We start from the raw sequence: 24,565 nt of genomic DNA on the forward strand, positions 1-24,565 counted from the left end.
GCCAATAAGAAAGCCTGTACTCTCGCTCTTAGATGCAGTGAGAAGCTCAAACTTTGCAAGTCTGCCCCAGCCTCACCCCCAACCACAATAAAAGTAAGCCGGTCTCCCCTCTCTGCTGTCAGGCCATTTTTCCCACTTGCTTTGGGAGCCCACCCTCGTCTCCCCAGAATGCTTTATTATGTGAGTATAACAAACATTTCTGCACCCTCCTCAGGTGTGTGCATGTGATGTCATCAGTCTTGACCGCTGAACCAAATTTTAGGTAGGGATCCATTCCACTTCTGTGGGGTGAACACAACACACGGAAGCAGAGAGAAGGCAGTTTCTACCTCGCTAGGCAGGCTGGGGAAGGTCTGCTACAGAGAGAGAGCTATACTCTATAGTACTGAAGGCCATTAGGGATTCAACAGGCCAAGGAGGTTGTAGTGGAATTCAGCTGGAGTAATTGCCCACTGTACGTACAATTTCTCTTCACCGGGTAAAACCCTGATAAACACAGGACAACACCCGGAAAACATGTTCACTATCAAATGCCCCCCTTGTTTGACTGATGGGGTAGATACCTGATCTAAGCATGGGTGATGACTGCACTCTCTGGAGATTTTTCAAACTAAGGAAAAAGAAGTTCTATGCTGTGATGGAGGGAGGCTACAGAATCGGAGTCTGAAGAGCGCTCAGTAGATTTGTTCTCATCATTGTAGGAAAAAGATCTTGGCAGTAGGAGAGAATAAGCCAATACAGAGTAAGGCAGAGCTGCGAGACAGAGAAGACTCCTGGTGCTGGTGGATACCATGGATCCTGTTGTCCCTGGATCACCGTTGCACTTCCGACCTTTCTGTAGATTTATTACGGGCCTCGGTATTCCTTCCAATACATGTTCATTTTTGCCTCATCTAGTTTCAGTCAGATTTCTATCACTTAGAACCAAACAACTGAATCACTGACCAAAACAGAGGGAATAAAGGCACTCTGTAATTATTGTTAATTTTCTTACAATATGAATAGTGATAGTGTAGTTATGTAGAATGTCCTTATATATGGAAATGCGTGTGGAAGAGTACAGGAATAAAATGTTATTATGTCTACTTTCAAATGATTTAAAATTGACAAAAATATAAATATGGCAAAAATCTTAATTACTGAATTTAGGGTAAGAGTACATCCATTACCTGTTCTTTCTCCTTTGTTTTGATTATATGAAAGCATCCATACAATTCTTTTTAGAGGGGAGACTCAAAGTGTGTACAACACGCCTAGAGCTTAGAAAGGCCACTTACTTCAAGACATGGAAAGTAGTTGTCCACAGGGGTGGCTTAGGGTGGGGAGGCTTATAAGAAAGGTAAAGGACATATTTTATGTTGAGAAATTTAGCATCTATCCTAAAGACATTAGGAAACCATCAAAAGATTTTTTTGTGGGATAGTAAAAAGATTTCCCTTTTGACAGTACTGATCGTAAATTGGAAAATGGCAGGCATATGGTAAGAGTCTAGATAAGAAGTGATGAGGCCCTGAATTAAGAGGAGAAGGGTAAGAAATAAAGGTTAGAGAAGAGCAAACATGAAAAGTTGATAGAATTCTGGTAATGGATTTGGTGGGGGAAGGGATGGAGTGCTTTGAGGTAAAGGAAAGAATCCAGGAAACATTAGGATTTTTGGCTTTGGTGACTGATTTATTCCATTCATGGAGATTGGAAATAGAAAATTTCCAATTTCCAAAAAAAGCAAGAGCAGGGCACATTGACTTTAAGGTGTTGCTGGAGACAAAGGTAAGTGTTTGGGAAGAGGGGCGAGACACAGGTTCAGAAACCATAGGCATATGCCAAGGGTATGGAAGAGAGCACCCCATGAGAGAGTGTGGAACTGCCTGAAAGAGGCTGAGGAAAGAGAAGCAGCTATAGTTAGGGGATAGAGAGGGAACAAAATCCTGAAAGAAACTAAGAAAAAATGGCTTAAGACACAGGAAGAAAACACAGAGTAGTTCACAAGGGTAGAGGCCAAGAAAGATCAGAGAAGGAGGAAGTCAGTGGTGCCACGTACTCTACAAGTGACCAAGAAAGACAAGATTATTAAGGTCACCTAACAAAAAATCTAAAGTACGGCAGTTCCAGGGTCAATTAATTCTGCAGTTCAACACTATTATCAAGGACGCAAGTTCTTTCCATTTTTCTACTCTCAGACAAATTTTGCTGGTTTTATTCTCAGCCTAACACCTCTGATGGATTGTAAGATGGCTGCCATAGTATCCCAGGCATCGCATGCAGACAGCATCCAGCATGGAAGACGGGAAATTCTTTCTTACGTCTCTTTTTTAGAGTTGGTGGAAAAAAACAAACAAACCGTATTCCCAGAAATCCTTTAGTAGACCCAACCTCATATTATTGGGTAGAACTGGGTCACATGTCCACCCCTGAACTGATCATAAACAAGAATGGGAGTATTACAATGACTCAGATTAATCAGGAATACTCCTGAGCTGGAGGAGACAGGTCACTTTTCCTTAGGGCTGGATAACTGAAAAAACCTGGGGTTGTATTAACAAAAAGGTGAGGGGGGATGCTGAATAGGTAACTAACGGGCATGAAAGGGGGCCACTCCGTACTAAGGTATTCTAATCTGATTTTTTCCACATAATAATACTTTATTTAACAAAGAGCAGGGATTTTTGGAGGCAAAAAGACAAGTGGTCAATGCAGGAAAAAATTCCAATCAAGTAAGCTTTATGCTTCTGAGAATGGAAGAAAGCCAAACATACAATAACTTTAAAGGAGGGTGTACTCTAAAATCTCTCTTGATTTCCTCCGGCAATCAGTTACTTCCTAACCCACCAATAATTTACCTTCTGCAGTGAAAATGCACAACTTCACTTTCTTTGTACTAGAATTTCTACTCATAAAAAGAAACTTAGCTCTAAAATGGCTAGGCAAATTCTTCCAGTCACATTGCCTATGATCTTCTAGGGTCAAAGTTCTAAATTTAGGAACCTCTCTGCTTACATCCATCTGGTTATATCATCTGTGGTCTATCAACTTGAGTGGGCTGAACTACAGTCCCCAGAATTCCCACATACATTTCTGCTTCAGGTGGGTTATGTGTGATGCTTTCTCCTGAGAATGGAACACGGAAGGGAGGCAGCCGCCATTTTGTAGCATACAGTGTAACTTCTCCCAGTTATTCACTCAAATACCAATGCAGGTGCTGCTGGGAAGAGGTTCTGCAGATGTAATTCAAGTCCCTAATCAGATGACTTTAAATTAATTAAAAGAGAGATTAGGTAGGCTTGTCTTAACTAGTTGGAAGCCCTTTCAAAGAGAACTTAGCCCTTGCCTGAGCTAACAGACTCCAAACAACAGATGGATCTGCAACTGCTTTGCTTCCTCAGGATCCTCCCTGAGAGCCTGCCTGTGGACCTCAAGCTTCAGCACTTGCCCTTGGGATTCCAGCCTACTCATGATCGTCCCTTCCTGACAGCCTGTCCCTGTGCACTTAGGGTTTGCTCCCACAACTGTATAAGCCAATACACAAAAACTCCACACACATACACACATATATACATACACTCACACACACATACAATCTGACTGACTGAAGCCTAATACACACGTGTTCACATCTGCCTCCAACTCCTACTTCTACAGATCCACTTCTACCTTTGTGAGATAAAACCAGCTCCATTCAGTGCTCTCAGACTGGATGCAGAAAAGTTTAAGATGGTAGATCGCTTTTCTTTTTCTTTTGTTTCCACTATTTTGGAGCAGCAAATACATTTGCTGGCTTATGGAATAATTCAGTATACCTACCATATACCTTTCCTGTGCTGTAACTAAGAAATCATGCTATGATTCAAGTAATTTTCTTCACTGTATTACCTGGCCCTTGTTTGCACTGGAGTTCACCTGTCCATTTGCACACCTTCAATAAACTTTCACAGTTTCTCTCAGCTCATGAGATTTCGGTTCCAGTCTCTTATAGGAAATCCCATTTATATCCTCTCTAGTCATACGTTAATTTGCTTATTCCTATCAGTTCTCTTTGTTAATGACACCAAATTATTCTCTAGCCTAAATATTAAATGAAAACCTTTATATTCTGCGTATCGTTTCATATCACAACTCCATTCTCAGGACTCTCTCCTGAGGATAAAGTTAAGGCGTGTTTAAATCGTTAGTTTCGGCAATGATTGTAAGAACAAAAAGTTTAAAACGATTCAAAACAAGAAATGAATTGAACAAATATATCCATACAATTTGATGTTCTTTAATACCATAAAAGACAGTAACAGATAATTCAATGCGATAAAGAAAAAACTGCACAATGTATTATGTTTAGAAAGCAGGTTATACAACAGTTTATGTTCAGAAAATACGGTTATGTTTTTTGTGACTCAATAAATAAATACAGATGCACAGAAGAAGGACTTGAAGGATAAAAGCTCAATGTTAATGTTTCTGAGTGGCTGGATGGCTGGTAATTTCTTACTGTCTTCTTTCTCCTGGTAAGTATTTTCTAAGCTTACTACAGTGGACACACACTGCTAGTGTAATAAGCAAAATCCCAGAAAGTTCTGTAGTAGTGACTTAATAACCTGTGGCCTAGAGCAGGAATTCTTCACTACCCCTGAAGAATCCAGTATGGACTCTGAGAGATTTGTCTAGAAAACCCCTTAACCTGTGTGCACAATGCTGTCTGTATGTGCAACGCTGTGTGCCTTTGTGTGCACTTGGAGAGGTGAACAAAGATGTTCACAGCTTTCATCTAGTCCTCAAGAGATCCATGATCAAAAAAGGTTAAAACCACCAGTCCAGAATCTTGCATGACCTTACCTCAATTTCTCCTATTTCTGGAGTGGGGCATTATTTAAAGGGTCCAGGGAGAGATAATTTGGAACAGAAATTCCCAACTCCTATTCAGGCATTTTGTATAGCTGAAAATGTCTTTATCTCAAGTGATATATAAAATTTGTAAAACTCTCTCAAAAAACAAATTATAAAGTAAAGAACAGCTGGGTGTAACTTCTGACAAGATCTCTCTAGAATGGTTACTGCTAAGCTTTCCAATAAGAATACTCTGTGTTTGAGACTAATGATTTTGGCGTTGTATGCCAACCTCCTCTCCTGGCCCTCATGCGGCACCAGAAATACAGCTCATGCCCTAGTCTCAGAATGGAGTTTGTTAGTCTCTGTTCTGGGCCACTCTAGGGCGAGCGAACATACTCCAAGAGAATTTTACTGTAGAGAGAAAACTCACTAGTAGTTAGAAAATAATGAACTCTTTTATGGACATCAAAATATGTGCCATGTTTTATTAAATATCTTGCATTTGACAGAAGGAGACTGTGGGCGACACATTATTGTGACTGGCTTAAGGCCTCTACGTTATGCTTCTTGCCATCTTGACATTGTATACCTAAACCGTTTTTGTAAGACAGAAATGATAGTGGTATGTTTCCCATCTGAACTTTATGGTCTTTAAATCTAACACCCAGAAGTCAGTTTTACTTACATAATGACTATTCCAAGATACTGATTCCATCTAAAGTGCACAAAGAACCACATAAACTTCTCTCTGTACTCCTACCGCTAAAATCCATGATCTGTGTAGGAATATAATCTTAGAAGATACCTTATTTTTTATGCTAGCTACTCTCCCATTCTAACTACTCTACCATGGTTCTGAACAAATACAATTAGGGTATTTAATTATTCCAGGTTTGAGAATGTAAATAAATTACTTAAACTTAATGTGTTTACTAGTAAAAAATGCTTAATTACAACTTTGACAACAATAAAGAAAATTATAACTTTCACTTACTGAATCAAATAGATCTATATACAGTTTCTCCACCACTTCCCTTTTAAATTCTTTTTTTTTTCTGCTAGTTTACCAGGGTAGCATTGTGCTAGCAGTAATATCACCAAAGTTCTCTTTATCTATTTGCTGAATTAGATTGGAACCAAATACAGGTAAAGACTTGTTTTTTCCTTAGTGTATCTCAGATGTGCAAAACCTGAGACTCAGAGGTAGAAGGGAAGCCAGAAATATGGTTTGAGGAAGCTATTCTGTGGTTGAACCACGTCTTTCTGCAGGATTTTCTTTCGTTTGCTCTTTTGGGTTAGTGATAATATTTATTTGGTGATACACAGAAGTCTGTACTTTGAAAGCACAATCAAACAAATAAATAATATATCTTTCTATATCCACATGGGAAATTTTAAATAGAAGTGGAAATGAATTACTAATCAGAAAAGTAACCTAAAAGTTTTACGTTGCTTCTGAAGATAAGATCCCATGATCCAGTGACTTAGTTAGGTATCTTTCAAACTTCAAAAGTTAGTATTATATGTTAGACTCATAATAGATACTTGCTTCCCATTTTCAAACCGTGTTCAACAACACTGTTTTCCTGATGACTTGAAAATGTAACTTTCTCAGAGAGATAACACAGGTAAAAAGCAAGACAAACACATGCAAAAAATACACATAATAGTTTAATGGGAAACTATGGTCTGAAAATTTTAAACTTACTGTTCATGGAAATCCAGCATTGGTGGCTCAAATCGTATAGGTCTGCAATTACCCCGGTACAGAGATATACTGTAAGTAAAAAGAAAAGAGCATAAGAAACAATTCTTTAAAATATATATATATATATATCCCAAAACTGAAGTCAGACACTTCAGTTTTGTCACAACAGAGTATCTTTATGCAAAGTGTAGTCTAATGTTCTATTGGGAAGGTGCGTTACTTTTCTTATTAGAGGAAATCAATAAATGTATGTTTTTAAAAAAGAAAAAAAAAGAGTATTTTTCCTATTCAAAGGTATGTGAAAACAAAAAATGCTCAAGTAGACCCAATGTTGAAATTTACTTGGTTGAAATAGTTGATAACAATATATCTTAATATGTTCACTTAGATTTTTTTTGATACATGCACAATGAACAATAAATAGTCAACACAACTACACATACTTGGCAGACAATATAGTATACAGACAAAAACCACAATCACATTTTAACTAGAGTGGCAAAGGAACTAAATAAAAATGACTTTGGGGATAGAAACTTTTAAGAACTGAAATATCTTTTCCATCTGAGACTTTAGAACACACTGATCTATTTGAGTAGTATTTCTCACTATCCCAACTTGATACTAGAACTTCTCACTAAAACCAGTTTCTGAACAGCAAGCCTCCTAGTCGTCACCATGACCTAACAATGATGAGATACAGAAATGACCTGGGGGATGGGGAGATGTCCACATGCCTCAAGTCATCTGTTTAAGTACTGAGAAAGTCAGAAATTCAGTAAGCCACTGCAGTTTCTAAATAGTAGATGTTTATCTTTTTGTTGTATTTTAAGAAATGACGTTAGAGCAAAACCATTCTGTAAAACTTTATCTCCATCAACACAATTCAGAAGAACACAAGCTTCAAATGATATAGTAATTTAATTTAGGAAATACAGGACAGACATTAGAAATAGACAAGGACATTCAGAATACATAGGAAATTTGGCCTTAACTCAGTTCTTTAAATAGTCTAAAGTATTTAAAGATTAAACAGTCTGAGTAGTAGAATCAAAGCACTAAAAGCAATAAAGTCTTAAGGTGTTTTAGCTTGATAATCCCAATATGCTGAACAGAAAAAAGGAAAAACACAAGGAGGAAAACAGCAAATGTAAGATTCTACTTTACTGAAGCATAAATCTAAAGACACTGGGACAGAGGCGGCATAGTTCCCCACAAGACAGGAGCCACACGCAGCAAGAGGTACAGAATCTACTCCCTCCTGATTTCTGCTCTTCTTAGGAATATAACAAGGATACTCTCTGGCACCTTTATTTATTTATTTATTTATTTATTTATTTATTTATTTTGGGGGCACCTTCTGGCACCCAGCTCATTAGATTCAAGGGTGTGAAACCCAAACAATAAAATCTTAATCCAATCAAGGGGGAAAAGTATAATGCATGAAGTAAATGTGTATAAGTCATTAATTCATATATATAAACACTGACTGTATTAGATGCTAGAGATATAAAGAAGATTAAGATACAGTTTTTTTTCCCCCTTTATAGAACTGAGAATCTATTTCCCAAGTTGTACATGGAAATGTCTAAAGTGGCCAGGCAAGGTAAAAATAAAACAAAAACAAAACCATATACACTGTGTTGATTCAACACAAATATAATGAATGCCAAGGGGGGGGCTGTCTAGTGGCTGTCTAGTGAAAACAAAGTAGAGAGCCTGCTCTCATTGCACTAACATCCCAGTAGGGGAGACAAAGGCAGAACATAGTAGGTAATATGGGACAAATAAAGACAAACCAAACGCAGTAGGAACAGAGAAGGTCTCTCTGAGGAGGGACGTTGGAGCCGAGACTTGAATGGTGGAGATGTGGGGGAAGAAAGCAGATCTACTTGGCATGCTGAGGAAGAGGGCTGAAGTGGCCAGAGTGATGGGAGGGAGGGGCTGAGATCAGAGAAGTACGAAGGCCAAGTCTCCTTGCAGGAATCTGGATTTTATTCTAAGTGTAACAAAAAGCCTCTATAGTGTCTTCTGCAAGGGAAAAACATATAACACATCTGAAAAGGTTAATTCTGGATGCTGTGTCAAGAAGAGATTGTAGAAACCCTAAAGTAGAAGCAGGAAGTCCTGCAGTAGTCCAGACAAGAGGGGATGGTAGCAGTGGTCTTAGGGGGATCACAAGGCAGGGTGGTGAGAAGTGGCTCTTATCTCAATATATTTGGAAGCTAAAGGCCACAGGTCATGCTGATGGATTGATTTTGGAATGTGAGAGAAAGAAGAGAAATCAAGGTTAACTTAATTCTAAAATTTTGGCTTGAGAAACTGGATACAGAGTCATGACATGGGAAAAGTGGGTTAGAGATGAGGAAGGATAGATGGGTTAGATGTTCAAGTGTATTTATTGTTTTAGACATTTAAATTTGAGATGTCGTATCTAGATGAAATGTCAAGTAGGCAGCTGGATATACATGGGTATTGCTTTGTATTAAAAAGTTACTAATTTTTGTGTACTGACCTTTTACCCCAAGTCACTCTGGCAAGTTAATTCTAACAGTTTGTCTACAGATACCTTTAGATTTTCCTGGCACTATATGTGCTGCCAAAATGGTCATTACCTTGGGTTACCCCTGTAGATAAATTGTCCCCTTTTAAATCCCTAGACCTTGTTTTCATTTTTTATGCCTTGTGTAGGCTAAGACCTCCCAAAAAATGCTCCACAGAAGCAGTGTCCAGCAGTGTCCAACAATTGTCATTTACAGATTTCTCACAAAATGTGATAGAGGGATCAATGCATAAAAGATGATCCCCTCATAAATGTGTATTTTCAAAACAATAGCAGATTTATGTCTAAGGAACAGTTTAATGTTTGAGTGGGTACAACGCAAGTTGTCACAGATATAACCTTATTAAAAAAACCAAAAATTCAATAACATAGCTGACATGTATCCACAGCTGACTGAGATGTTTGCTGTTATGCTTATTTTCAAAGGGGATGGCATTATTTAGCAATTTATTAACAGAAAGCAAATGTCTGCAAATCTTTAATATTGAAAAATAAACTGGGGCAGAAATAATGTGAAAAATAGTACTCTGCCAATTTCAAAGAGACAGAATCTGAGACATTGTAACAGAATAGTGCATGATTTTATGCTTTCCAGTGATTGTATTTGTTTGAAAGTCTCAAATATTTTTATTCTTATTATTTACTTGGGGGTAAGGAGATGCAAAAATACTTTTTTTTTTTTTTTTTTGATGTAGTGTTCCATGATTCATTGCTTGCGTATAACACCCAGTGCTCCATGCAATACGTGCCCTCCTTAATACCTATCACCGGCCTATCCTTCTTTTCGGTAGTGCAATTGCTGGGTCATAGGGTAGTTCAATTTTTAACTTTTTAAGGGACCTCCACACTGTTTTCCAAAGTGGCTGACCCAACTTGCATTCCCATCAACAATGTAAAAGGGATCCCCTTTCTCTACATCCTCTCCAACATTTGTTGTTTCTTGCCTTGTCAAATTTTGCCATTCTAACTGGCATAACATGGTATCTCAACTAGATATCGTCTTTTGTAAAGTGTCTATTCAAAGTTTTTATACTGGGATGTTTGTCTTACTGAATTATAAGACTTCTTTATAGATTCTAGATACATGTCCTTTATCAAATATATGTACTGTGAATATCTTCTCCCTGTCCCTCCTTTTCCTATTACAAATGGTGTCTTTTGGGGAGTGATACCATTGAGATGGTGACATAGGTTGTTGCTAACTTCAGTCCCCTTCACAGGAAGATCAATTAGCAACTATCCATGGACAAGACACTGTTGTGAAAATTCCAAAACATAGAGGTAAGGGTGAAGAACCTCCCTGGACCATAGAGACTGAAAAGGACCGTCTATTAGAAAGGAGAGGAATGGCTACACTCTGATCACATCACCTCTCCAAGGCAGGCATTGAGCCACCTCTCCAAGGCAGGCATTGAACCATAGGTCTCCTGGGCCTACAGTTTCTCCAGAGGGAAAGAGACCAAGGTGGATATCCAGCTCCCTTGGTGTAATGCGTTGCTTCCCAGAAGGCCCACTTGGGTCTTGCCACAAGAGGACAGGGGGAATCTACAGGGGTGAATCTGTGGGTCTTGACCCCTGGAAATCATATTGGGATACAGAGGAGGACAGGATATACAGGCAACCAGCACTTGGAAGACTGCCCTCCTCCTTGCAACAACACCCAAGTGGAGATCCTAGCCAGTGGCTATGCCCATCTGCAAAGTCAAGCTGGCGGCCCTGTCTGGCCAGGGATCTAGGTGGACATTTCCACATGATTTGGGTCCCCACCCAATGAGCCATACCAGCCACGAGCCTGTTTTACAGCCTCACCTGTAAGCAGGTGGGCTGGGAAGCAAATTAAAAGACCTGCTTAGGGTTGACTATAACCTCCAGCCCCACCCAACCAGGAAGCCTAACTAGAACATCTGGGAAGCTGCATAGCTCAACCAAGAAAACAGCCCTGTTTAAAATGGCACTTGAGCAGAGAACTCAGCCCATGGCTCAGCTTACCTGCAGAGCTGAGCTGGTGGTCCCATCTGGCCAGGGAGCTTGGTGGGCAGCTTTGCTAGATTCAGGTCCCCAGCCATCAAGTCATAATGGTTATGGAGCCTGTTTTATGGCCCCATCCGGGCAGGGAAGCAAAATCATAGTCCTGCCTAACTGCTGAGTATAGCACCCAGTCCTGCCCAACTAAGAAGCTCGTATGAGCAGAGAATCCAGGCACTGTGGAGGCCATGTTCCAGCTGTGCATGGACAGGGAACCAAGTCAGTAGTCCTATCCAACTGTTACCAACCAGTGACAACCCTGCTGACATCAGAGCCCCAGTGACATCCTTGGGCAAACAGTAAGCCCTACTTGCCCAAGGACACTATCAGCTGACTCATTAAGAACCCCAAGTTAAGCTGATTAAAGAACCATCTCTGCAAGGACACACAGACAACTAAACAAAATTTAAAAAAATGCATGAATGAAATGAAAAGTTCAACAAAGAAATAAAGGACTTCTATTAAATGAGTTATATTTAATATATAAAAACAACAACCAAAAAACAACTACCTGTTGTTTGTAAAACAACAATCAAACCGAAATCCTAGAGATGAAGAATATACCATGACTGGACTGAAGAATTCAACAGAAAGCTTCAACAACAGATCTGACCAATCAGAAGAAAGAATCAATGAACTGAAAGGTCATTTGAAATTATCCAATAAGAGGAGCAAAAAGAAAACAGAATGAGAAAAAGCGAGGAAAGCGTGCTGGATTTATGGAATAACTTTAAGAGAAACAATATTTAGTTGATCCTTAAGCAACATGGTTTGAACTGCATGGGTCCACTTATATGTGGATTTTTTACAGTATATTACTTTAAATGTATTATCTCTTAAGGTTTTCTGAATAATATTTTTTCTAGCTTACTTTATTATAAGAATACAGCACATAATACACAAAACACACAACATATATGTTAATCAACTGTTCACGTTATCAGTAAGGCTTCTAGTCAACATTAGGCTATCAGTAGTTAGGTTTTTAGAAAGTCAAAATTATATGTGGATTTTCAAATGCATGGGGGGTTGGTACCCCTAACTCTCTCAACTATGGTTTTCAGTGTATGGGTTTCAAAGATTTTTTCATAAATTTATCCTCAAGTATGTAACATCTTTTGAGGCTACTGTAAATGGCATTTTTCTGTAACATTTTACTTTTGCACTTGTAATACAGAAATAGAATTTCTGACACTGACTATATGTATTTTTCAATCTTACTAAATTCACTTATTCTCATAGCTTTTTGTGCATATTCCTTAGGACTTGTATACAATCATGTTATTTGTAGACAAATACCTTTCTCTTCTTCCTTCCCAAACGCATCTGCCTCTTATTTCTATTTTTTGCCTTAATGTACTGACTAGCATATCCAGTACAATACTGAGTAGAACTGATTAAAGTGGACATCCTTTTCTTGCTCTCAATAGAAAGAAAGCATTCAATCTTTTACCATAATGCTTTTTTTTTTCTCTCCCATAGATGCTCTTTATCAGACTGAGGAAATTCTTCTCTATTCCTAGTCTACTGAGTGTTTTCAATCATGAATAGATGTTGAATTCTGTCACATGCTTTCATTTCAATTTTTAAAATTTCCCAAACTGTCAATGATTTCTAATTTAATTCTGCAATGTCAAAGAATATAATCTGTGATTCCTGGGTGTATTGTTTAATAAATATCTATGAAGAAAAATATTTATAAGGTTACGTTCATTGATAGTGTTGCTCAAGTCTTTTATACCTTTACTGATTTTGTCAGTTATTGACAGATGAGTGTTGCAATCTCCAACTATAACTGTGAATTTATAATTGTGAATTTACCTTAATTTGTTTATTTTTTCTTCATGCATCTGGGAGCTCTGATATTCGGCTTATGGAGACTTAGGACTGTTATATTTTCATGATGAATTATCTCTTTTACAATGATAAAATGTCTCTCTTAACGTCTGATAATATTCCCTGTCCTAAAATCTAATTGGTCTGATAGTGTTATTCCCCACCCCATCTTTTTACTTTTAACTTACTTGCATTTTTTATACTCAAAGTGCGTTTCTTTTTAAAATCAAATCTCCCTGACCGAAAAGGAGAAAATATTTGCAACACAGGACTATTATCTCTAATAAGAAATGGTTTAAAATGGAATAAAGATAAAAGGTCCTATAGAAAAATATGTAGAATAAGCACAGACAATATCAAAAGATAAATATAAGCATGGCATAAAATATGTAGAAAGATATACAACCTCATATTAGAGAAAGACAAACTAAAACTATATGACGATAGACTTTCTCACCTATCAGACTGAAAAAATTTAAAAGTATGACAACATATTCTGTAGGAAAAGCTGTAGGAAAATAGGGACTCTAATTCACTGATGTGGGACATGCAAATTGGCACAGCTCTTAAAAGAGAATTTGGCAATACTAACAAAACTACACATGCATTTACCTTTTGACTCAATAATCCCATGTCTAGGAATTTACCTAACCATGTACTTTCAAAATACGAATTACATATGCACTTACCTTTGACTCAGAAATCCTATTTGTAGGAATCTATTCTGCAGATAACTTTCAAAAATATGAAAATACATATATACACAAGGCTATTCTTTGAAGCACTGTTCGCAACTGCAAAATACTAGAAACAAATTGCTCATATATAATCCACGTCCACATAATATGGTACCCTGCAGTCCATAAAAATGAGAAAGGTCTCTATAGGACATACTTTTAAGTAGATCAAACAAAGCACAAAAAAGCATATACTATGCTTCCTTTTGCAGAAGAGGTATAAAAAAAATCCACGTGTTTGACACTTTTGTATAGTTCCGACTTTTTGAATTCTACTGTTTCATATATTTAAAATGAGTGAGTCTTCAAAATGGAGGTAAAAAAATCTCAAATGAAAAAAAAAAAAAAAAAACAACCAGAAACCAAAGAGCCAAACTTTCTTTGGAATGAACATAACCACAATGCAGATGAGGGTGGAGGGGGCAGGGCAGAAGGATGGAGAGAAAGGTGAAGAACACACAATACATGTAAATTTTGAGTAAAATATTTTGACCATATACACTCAAACTGAACAAAATAATAAATTCTAAACACTGTACTTCCAACTAGTAGGTTTGTTTTTCATGGTGGTATGAATTAACCAATCTGAAACGAATTTATTTGTATTCTAGGGTTGAGCAATCAAGTCTATATATTCTGTGGATAACTGGAGCCAGATTTCTCCTTGCTGGAGAATATACAGACACAAAAAGGGGAAGGGCAGAAGGAACAGTGTAGTGGTGTATTAAAACTGGAGTTATCAGTAACAACTCTTGGTTTTTAATACAGATACAGAAACAGATGTGTGTTTGTGCACACATACATACATAAACATTTCTTCCTAACTCTAACAAGGTCTAGAGACAATGACACCTCAGTTGCAATGATACCCCTGCAGCATGAGTACACATAGCATACAAATCTTAGTTTGTAAATATCCTCCACTAAAATGAAATCTCTGAAGAAGTGGACGTTCCAGGGCTGGGGCAGGAAAATTATGAAGTAAGCCTGGAACATCTTGACGTTTCAGAAAGTAAGGAAGTGTTCAATGAATGGGGACATGTGAAAATCATACAGAATAGACCCAAACAAAGTGGTCAATTGATTTATAAGGACAGTGCTAAGGTAATCCAATGGGAAAAAGACAGTCTTTGCAACAAATGGTGGTGAAATAATTGGATATCTATACCGATAAAAGTGAACTTTGACCTTTACTTTACAGCTTGCTTGCATTAGAACGTCAACAACAACAAACAAAAACAGAAAGAAAGATAGAATTAAAAAAAAAAATCAACAGAGCAGTAATTTCCAGGCAAGACTCATCAGTGGATGCTATAACTAGTGAGAATTTGATGCCAAACAGCGTATCTACATGGTTTCAAGGTACTTCTTTGCAAGGTGTTTATTACAAAGGAAAAATGGAACAAACAGACATCTTGTGCCTCCCGATAATCAGAGGAACTGAGCAAGACACAATTTTAAGTGATACTCCTGCCAAAAATGCATAATCTAAAATGAACCATGAGAAAACCCAAACTAGGATGTTTGCCTCTACTTTAAAAAAAATGTCAAGGTCGTTAAAAAAGACAAATCAACTGTTCCGCATTAAAGTTGAGACTAAACAGACATGAAAATTAAATATGACTGATACCAGCTTGAGGCTTGGACCAAAAAACAATTTCTTTTCTTTTTAAAATAAAAATTACCCCAATAATGGGACAACTGACAGATGAAAATAAAGTTTATAGATTAAATAAATACTATGTGTGTCAGCGTTAATTTACTATTTTGATATGTATCCTCTGCTTTTATAAAATTAGGTCCCTCTTTATAAGAAAAATATTCTAAAGCTTTTAGGAGTAAAGGAGCAACATATCTATAACTGATTCTCAAAAAATTCAGAAAAACACTTACATATACATTATATGTATACATAGAAGGAGAGAGGAGGAGAGGGAAGAAAAAGGAAGGAGAGAAGAGGTAGAGAGGGAGATAATAAATGATAAAGCAAATGCAAAATGGTAAATAAAGAGACTCTAGGTCAAGGGTATATGGGAATTTTTGTACTGTTTTTGCATTTTTTTCTCTAAACTAAAATTATTACAAAACAAAAGGTAAAAAAAGTAAATGTAATTTGAAAACTAAAGTACACTTCTTATAGATGGCATACACTTGGATCTTTCTTTTTTTAATAAAGTCTGAAAACTGTTTCGAAACTGTTCACATTTATTCTAATTTTTGATATGGCTGATTTCAGTCTACCATCTTGCTATTTGTTTTCTATTTTTTCCATCTGTTTTTTATTCCTTTTGTCTTCTTTATCTGCTTTCCTTTAGATCAAGTATTCTTTTAGTATTCCACTTTCTATCCATGACTGCTTTATCTGTTAGATCACTTTGGGTTTTTCTTTTTAAATAATTTTAATATATATTCCAGTATTTGTTTCTCTTATCATAGCCTAACCCCAAGTAATATTATACCACTTTACATATATGCAAGAACTTTACAACTTAATTTTCCTTCCTCTTGTCCTTTGTGCTGCCATAATACATGTAATGTATACAAGTTATCAATTCCACAAAACATTGTAATTATTTTTGTTTTTAAAAGTCAATTATCTAAAAAAAGTTTTAATAAGAAAACATGTCTTTTATATTTATCCACATGTTTTCACCTTTTCGGTGATCTTCATTGTTGTGTCTAGAGCTGTGTTTTCATCTGTAATGGTTACATTTCTTATAGTGACAGTCTGCTGGCCACACATTCCTAGCTTTTGTCTGGAAATGTATTTGTGGAGGATATTTCTGCTGGATATAATATCCTGGGTTGACAATTTTTCTTTAATATTTTAAAGACGCCATTTTGCTGATTCTGGGTTTGCACTGTCTTTGATGAAGTGCCAGCAGTCATTCTTAGCTTTTGTATTCCTATGTGTAATTTATTTCTTCCTGGCTGCTTTTCAATTTGTCACTGGTTTTCAGCAACTGGAAATATTATGTGACTTGGTGTGGTTTTCTTTGTCTTACTTTTGCACTGGGTTTACTGAAGTTCTTCAACAGCCCTCCTCCACCCCCAATTTCTAGAACTTAATTACCTGTGTTAAATTACTTGCCATTGTACCTTAGGTCACCAGGGGTTTGTTTATTCTTTTTCTAGTCATTTTTTTTCTTCCTGTGCTTCAGTTTGGGTAACTTCCATCACTGTGTCTTCAAATTCACTTTTTCTTTTGTAATGTTTATGTTGTTATTAATCCCACTCAGTGAAATTTTCCCTTCAGAAACTGTATTTTTCAGCTCCAGGGATTCCATTTTGTTTTTTCGCAATGTCCATTTTTCTTTCATTATATTCAAGTTTTCCTTTAAATCGCTGAACATATATAATGGATGTACTAAATTCCCTGTGTGCTACTCCCATCATCTCTGTCATTTCTAGATGTTTCTATTTTTTTTTCTTTCTTTTGTATGGGTCCATTTATTGGTTCTCTGCATGTTCAATAATCTTTGATAAAAAGATTATTTCTATTACATTATTATTAAGTTACTTTCATTTCCATATGAATTTCAGAATTAGCTAGATTGAAGGCAATTTCTACCAAAAAAAAAAAAAAAAAGCCTGTGGGGATTTTGATTTGAATTGCACTGAAATATATAGATCAATCTGGAGAGAACTGACACCTTAATATTGATTCTTCTTATCCATGAAGACACTGTTCTCTCTCCACTTATTTGGGTTTTCTTTATTTACTCTTGGTAATGTTTGGAGATTTCAGTGTACAGGTCTTGCACATCTTTGGTTAGACTTATCCCTAGGTTCACTGATTGCCAAAACTACCAAGACTAGGCTTTGCCTAGGAAGCTGGGGCATATGAGGTCTGTCATTCAGCTGCTGAGCACACCGAAAAAGCTCTCTAGGACACAGAGCTGTGTAGGAAAAGGGGACTGTTCTTTTCACCAGCTGCCCATTCTGATGCCCATATTTGGAAAGGGTGGCAGGAGGAAGAGAAACATCACCTGATTGCCACCAGCCACTCAAAATAAGCCTCTACAGCCTGGAGCCTATGGAAAATGAGATCTGCCACTGTTCTCTGGCTGCCACATCCAACTGGAATAGCTGCCCCATCCCAGTGAACCGGGGGAGATGGGAACATCCACTCGTCTGCCAAGCCCACTGAAACACTTCTTGTGCGAGGCAGAGCTGTGGGTGCAGTCTCTAGCTTGAATGCTATGACCTCCCACACTGTTCTTACCACGTTTAGATAGATTTTGTTGAATAAATATTTCTCAATTCATTGTAAGTCCTTTGAACAATCTCCTGATACTCTTTGTTAATTTTAATCATCTTAACAAATGCTTCTTAAGGGGAGAAGTCCCCAAGCTCCTCACACCACCATTTCAGAAATCTCAATTCTGTCACACTTGTATTTAAGGTGAGAATAATGTGATTCTTTAAAAAAAAATAAGTGAAGTAAACTGGCCTACTCAAAGGAGCTTACCAACATCTGCTTCTGTGGTTTAATGCAAAGTTAATCCTATCTTTACTTAAGCTCACTTCTGGTAAATTGACTTCCTACCATCAACTTACTACAGTCTTCAAGATTTATGCAAAGTAGTACTTTTTTTTTTTTTTTTTTTTGCATTATTTGTCACTTCATTTGCAGCTAAAAGCTCCAGGGCTAGAAAATAAATCAAAGTACAAACCAAAATGAAATCTTAAAAAACAGCTTAAGGACATTCCCTTTAGCTTTTTCATGAATTTAAAACAGATACTAGTGAAACCGTAAATATCAGCAGATTTTATCTTCCATTAAGATATTACCAAGTTTTGGATCTAACTACAATCTTCTAGATATTTATGGCTACTACAGGCAACCAAAATAGTTGCACTTAATGAGAAGAAAATTATACAGTCAATTAAAGAATCCCAACCCCACCTTAATTTGAAAAGTATTTCCCAGCCCAATATTTTTGGCTTATTTCCCAGAGATATCAGGGAACTTAAAGGTTCTAACCTGATTCTTCTTATGAACATTAAGTGTATACACACACAGACACACACATATACCCTTCTTACCTAGCTGTATACACTAACATTTTCAGCTCTTGTAACAACAATAACAACAACAGTACCATTGTTTCCAACCCAAGACCTCTGCATTAGCTGTTCCTCTGTCTGAAATGCTCTTCCCTAAGACTTTCACCAGGTAAGCTTAAACACCATTTCAGAGAAACCTTCCTTAACATCCAATCTAAAGAAGCAATGGAGTCCTGTCTATTCCAGACTACTCTCTAGCTGAGTTTATTTATTTAGTGGCTTACTGTCTGTTTTCCTTGAACTTATGCTCCACACCAGGGCAGGAGTCTTAGACTATCTTGTCCATCCAGCACTGTAGCAGTTTTAAAATAAGTGCACAGATTCTCTGATACTCCTCTGTTCAAGAGATGGAGCTTAATTCCCCTGGCCTTGGGGGTGACTTCTTATGAATGGAATATGGCAGAAGTGATAGTGTGTGACTCTAAGACTCAATTTCAAAAGACACTGTGGCTTCCTCCTTAGTTTCTCTTGCATCACCAGCTCTGGGGTCACCAGCTGTCATGATGTGGCAACACTCAAGCAGCCCTATGGACGATTCGACATGGTGAAGGACTAAGGCCTCTCGCCAACAGCCAGCAAAAACTAAGGCTTTTTGCCAAGAGTTGTATGAGTGAGCCATCCTGAGGAGGATCAGATCGCAGGCCCAGGCCTTCAGATGGGGGTTGGTCCCTGAACGGCCATCTCAGGAGGGACTCTGAGCCACAACTACTTCACTAAAGATGCTCCTAAATTCCTCACTCCCAGAAACAGGAAGATGATACATGCTTGCTGTTTGAAGCTGCTAGGTTTGGGGTAGTTCATTACATGGCGAGAGATAACAAATACAATTACTGAGTCACCAGTTCTTACAACAAAGCCTGGCATACATGAAGATCCCAGCAAATGTTTGCTGAATGACTGGGCTAGTAAACTGTCAAACACCCACAACTTACATTCATATAACATTTTAAAGTTTGCAAACTACAGTTGCCCAAATAAATCTTTTCATTTGATCCTCACAACCTTATATAAATGCATAACCTTATATCATATGTACGATATATCAGGCAGAGGAATAATCTTCTCCAGTTTGCAAATGTAAGTCATGCTCAGAGCAGTTAAATAGTTGCTTTCAAGGCCCCACAGACGGTAAACAGAGAACTCAGGACTTTTGATTCCTAATCTTCCACCACAGGGCTCCACAATCCTAGGAAAAGTCAACCATAAAAGATGGCTTCATGTCATAAACTATTAAATCATCACTGGTATTTATTATAATATTTTGGTGTTCAATTCAAATAAACACTGATGGAACACTATATGCACATCCTCCACCATTCTATCATAGAGCCAACACATGCTTTTTTTTTTTTTTTTTAAAGATTTTATTTATTTATTTGACAGAGAGAGAGAGACAGCCAGCGAGAGAGGGAACACAAGCAGGGGGAGTGGGAGAGGAAGAAGCAGGCTCATAGCGGAGGAGCCTGATGTGGGGCTCGATCCCATAACGCCGGGATCACGCCCTGAGCCGAAGGCAGACGCTTAACGACTGTGCCACCCAGGCGCCCCCAACACATGCTTTTTAAACAAAATATTACCATGTAATTGATAACCACATTAAAACAAATTAGAATGAAGGAGAGGAATAGAAAAAAAGAGTATCCTGGAAAATTGTGTTTTCCATGGTTTTACTTCCCACAATTCTGAGGTCATGAGAGCAGTAGTTTATTCCCTTGCAAAATGTCCTGAAAGCCCTTGGAGCCAAGCCTGTCCCCAAAACTAACGCAAATGATAATGGTAGGTGGCGAGGGGGAGAAGGGAGAGGAAAAGGCAGGAGAGAAAGAAATGGCAGCCAGAGGCTAGTATCTACCATTGTACTGCCATACAATCCACTAGCTACAGAATCATTCTATTAGCTGAGCTTTTCATGATACAAATTTTGGCCCAAGAGATCATGTACAGGAATTTTAAGAAAGGATGGGGCTGAATCTACTGGCGTACTAATAAAGCCAGGAAGCAAGCAGCATGTGGATTCTACAACTGGGGAGCACACACAGTGACAAACTGATAAAGAAATGACTAGAGAAGTTCAAAAGACAACGCGTCCCTCCCAGCAATCTAACGTTCAGTGGACACTGGTCATGCCCCAAGGAGAGACTGGTCAAGGCAGCAATCTCCAGAGGCAGAGACCAGATTCTGGGGTCAGAAGCCAGCCTTCACCTCAGCTATGACTTGGGCCTTGCGGATTGTTCTGATGATTCAAGTGAAGCGCATGCCTGTGTCTTATGTCCCTTGATCCCTACGAGCCTTTATAAATAACATCCTTTTCAAGTGCGCTGCTTTCTTCCACAAAGCAGGCTGTGTTTTGTCACTTCGACACATATGCTTTATGACCTCATCAGAAGGGATGTCTTCATTGCCCTTCCAAACGCCTGAAGACAGGCGCTATTGCACACAGTCCCAGCACTGAGCAGATACTTTCAGAAACTTCAAGGAATACTGGCTAAAAAAAGAAAATCCAGGGAATACAGAAGAACTGCATACTTGCTATGCAAATAGAGTGAACACAACACAGGACTGGTAATCAGAAGATGATGAATTCTAACTGAAACTTTGCCACTTTAACCGTGAGCATATTCCTTGGTTCTAAGGGTCTCAGCTTCCTCGTGTGTCAAACAAAGGGCTCAATAAGACCATCTATTAGGGTTTCCTGTAATTAGAATCCTCTGTAATCATATAACTCTCATCTTAGTCAAATGTTGAAACCCAAACCCAAATGCTGACATTTTTATAGAATAGTTTGTTTTTAAACTGAAAAAAAAATTATAATTTCTGTTGTTCTACAACCACACATTTTATTTACAACTTCTGTTGTTACACAGAAGTTACATACTTATATTTTCATTCACATTTTATTTTGCATTTGCATTAAACTTATTCTTACTTAAATGAGAGCTCTGGCAGCGTTTACTTCGTGCAGCCCTAAGCCACACGTTAAAAAAACCAGCTAAATGTGTGCAAGCTATGTTCTGATCATCATGTGCTTGGTAAGTACGGAGGCTGTATTTGCTTTTCCACGTCACACATGTTTGAAAATGACTTATTAAGGGTGATTCACAAATACGGTCCTTTAGTTTTTTGTTAGTTGATATGAGGTTCAAAATCTAAATTTAGACCTGTATACTGCTATGGGTTGAACTGTATCTGCCCCCCCCATTTGCATGTTGATGCCTTAACCCCTGATATGATAGGTTTTGAGAGGTAATTTGGTTTAGAGAAGGTCACAAGAATGAGGCCTTCATGATAGCGTTAGTGCCTTTAAAAGAAATGACACCAGAGAGCTTGCTTCCATTCTCCCTCTTTGCCATTTGAGGATAAAAAGGAGACAGGAGCCATCTGTAAGCCAAGGACAGAGCCCTCACTGGGGAACCAATCTGATGGCACCTTGATCTTGGACTTCCTGGCCTCCAAAACTGTGAGAAATAAATGTTGTTTAAGCCACCCAGTCTATGTGGCATTCTGTGACAGCAGCCTGAGCTAAAACGTATGTTTAGTACCTAACCCAGTTTAATACCCATAGGGTATGCATACCAATTTGAACCCAGTAGTTTATTTAATTCATGATCTTGGTCAAATTGAGGGCTTCGGGGCAGCGGGGGAATGGGATAGGCTGGTGATGGGTAGTAAGGAGGGCACATATTGCATGGTGCACTGGGTGTTATACGCAAGTAACGAATCATGGAACTTTACGTCAAAAACTGGGGATGTACTGTATGGTGACTAACATAATATAAAAAATATTATAAAAACATAAAAATAAAATAAAAAAGAACAAAAAAAAAGTGAAGTGTGATGGTTTTAAAACATATCTGCAAATCATCTGATATTCTTGCCATAGATAGGTAGGAGTCATTCCCCTCACCCTATTCCCCATCCCCACATCTCCCCCCCTCCCCCATGCCCTGAATCAAGACCAACCTAAGTGACTGGTTGAACAGCAGCAGCTGACAGAGGTAACAAACACTATATGACTTCAGAGGGAAGGTCATATAAAGTGATAGAGCTTCTACTGGTTCTCTTTGGGATGTTCACTCCCGAAATCCAGCTGTCATGCTGTGAGGGAGCCCAAACAAGCCTTTGTGAAAAGGCCACACAGAAGGGCCCACATGCAGGCATTCTATGTGACAGCCCAGCTGAAGTTCCAAGTAACAAGCTAACATCAGCATGTGAGTGAACATGCCTCCAGCTCTGGAGTCTCCCCAGCTGAGGCCCCCATCATCATGGAGCGGAGACAAGCTGTCTCTGCTGTGCTCTGTCTAAACTCCTTGCTTGCAGTCTGACGGCATAATAATATGATTGCTTTATGCCAGTAACTGGGGTAGTTTGTTAGGCAGATGTGGATCACAGATAAGTGGAACATGAGATCAGAATATAATTATGTATTGATGTAAATTCTTCATTATACTAGGAAAATAACTTAAAGCCAAATCTTGATCATGGGTGAATAACATCATCTTCATAAATGTAGCCAATAAAATTTCATAGCTAGTTTCCTAACTGCTGGAATAAAGTAACAGTGAAGCAGCACAAGATAACAGGTGTGCTTTCTTCCCACTAGCTTAGCTCTAGAGGAGTCAGAGAGTTCTAGGGTTCTCAGATGCTCATGCCAAGGTGGCATCAAGCTAGACATGTAGTGTTCTGGAAATAATCCACCCGGTGCCAAAAATATTTGGGAAGGGGTAGAGGGATAGAGGGGTGGCGTTATGCTTTGTAATACAAGAGCAGAGAAGTCTACATCTTACTGTAGCAGTGGGTGTATCTTTTGGGTAGGGTTCATGGGTAAAGCAGGTCTCAAGAGGACATATAAAATTAGGCAGACGCACAGAACAATGAGGAAGTAGGGCCATGTTACTGCAGATCCGAAAGAGTGAAAAGAGCAAAACCAGTGAATACTGAAGGAGTTTCATTACTGTATTTACGAAGTGGAGTTTTAATTGTCTTAATCTGAGTATGTGCTACTTCTCTCTCAGTACAAAGTTCTTTGCTGATGCAATCTGTGTTTCCCTGGCCTGAGGACATTCAAGGATATCTAATTCACAGCTCTCATTCTCCTTTAAATACCAGGTGCAGACCCTCACTGCGTATGGAAAGGTTATCAGGATAGTAACTTTCTTTTATATTGTCTCCCTTTAGATGTGGGAAGCTACCAAAAGACCAAAGAATTTGGATGTGAGGAAGCTATCTTCAAATTCACATGCATGTACATATTTTCATAATATGTGAGGGTAAAACAACTCTCTTGTTTGTTATCATAGAGAAGCTGTGTTCAAAAGGGGTCTCTTCCAGTCACAAGACTGGGTTTCACTGCTCTGAGTTCCTCCCCCAGGGGCCTGTAGGCAGACACCTTGTGGTAACTGAGGACAGAAATAGTCAGTCCATAAAAGGCAGCAATAGCCACGAGAAGTTACTAGGGAGTTACAAAGCTGATCCTCCCCGGATACGATGGGAAGAAAGGCTCAGATCTCAACAGGGTTTTCCATACTTGAAATACATGACATAACATGATTTTTAACTTGCTTTTCCCTCTTCACCAAAAAAGCTGGTGCAAGAGAAAGACAGCATTGCTGGAATCCCCCAAAAGGAACTGAAATTATGTTAGTATCTTATTAAATACATAAAATTTTATATGTTATAAAATATATATATATATTCATTCCTTCCTTACCTCTTCTGTTGATACGAACTGAGTCCAAGTGTTGTCTCAGTCTGTGAAAGGAAGAAAACAACGAAAATACTGAAAACAAACCTTTCTACTACAGACATACAGAACAT

The 24,565-nt window shown here is 38.2% G+C and overlaps 1 protein-coding gene across 1 annotated transcript in view; it reads right to left on the reverse strand.

The window, feature by feature from the left end:
* Window positions 1-24,565, reverse strand: part of TMEM131 (transmembrane protein 131) — a 255,390-nt gene that overhangs the window by 144,310 nt on the left and 86,515 nt on the right. The window contains exons 3-4 of the mRNA XM_040623556.1: window positions 24,459-24,499; window positions 6,524-6,592 (exon numbers count right to left, since the gene is read on the reverse strand). Coding sequence (XP_040479490.1) covers window positions 6,524-6,592; window positions 24,459-24,499 — 110 coding nt within the window. The remainder of the gene's footprint in view (window positions 1-6,523; window positions 6,593-24,458; window positions 24,500-24,565) is intronic.

Source organism: Ursus maritimus, unplaced genomic scaffold (assembly GCF_017311325.1).
Source record: "Ursus maritimus isolate PB19 unplaced genomic scaffold, ASM1731132v1 scaffold_6, whole genome shotgun sequence".
NCBI lineage: Eukaryota > Metazoa > Chordata > Mammalia > Carnivora > Ursidae > Ursus > Ursus maritimus.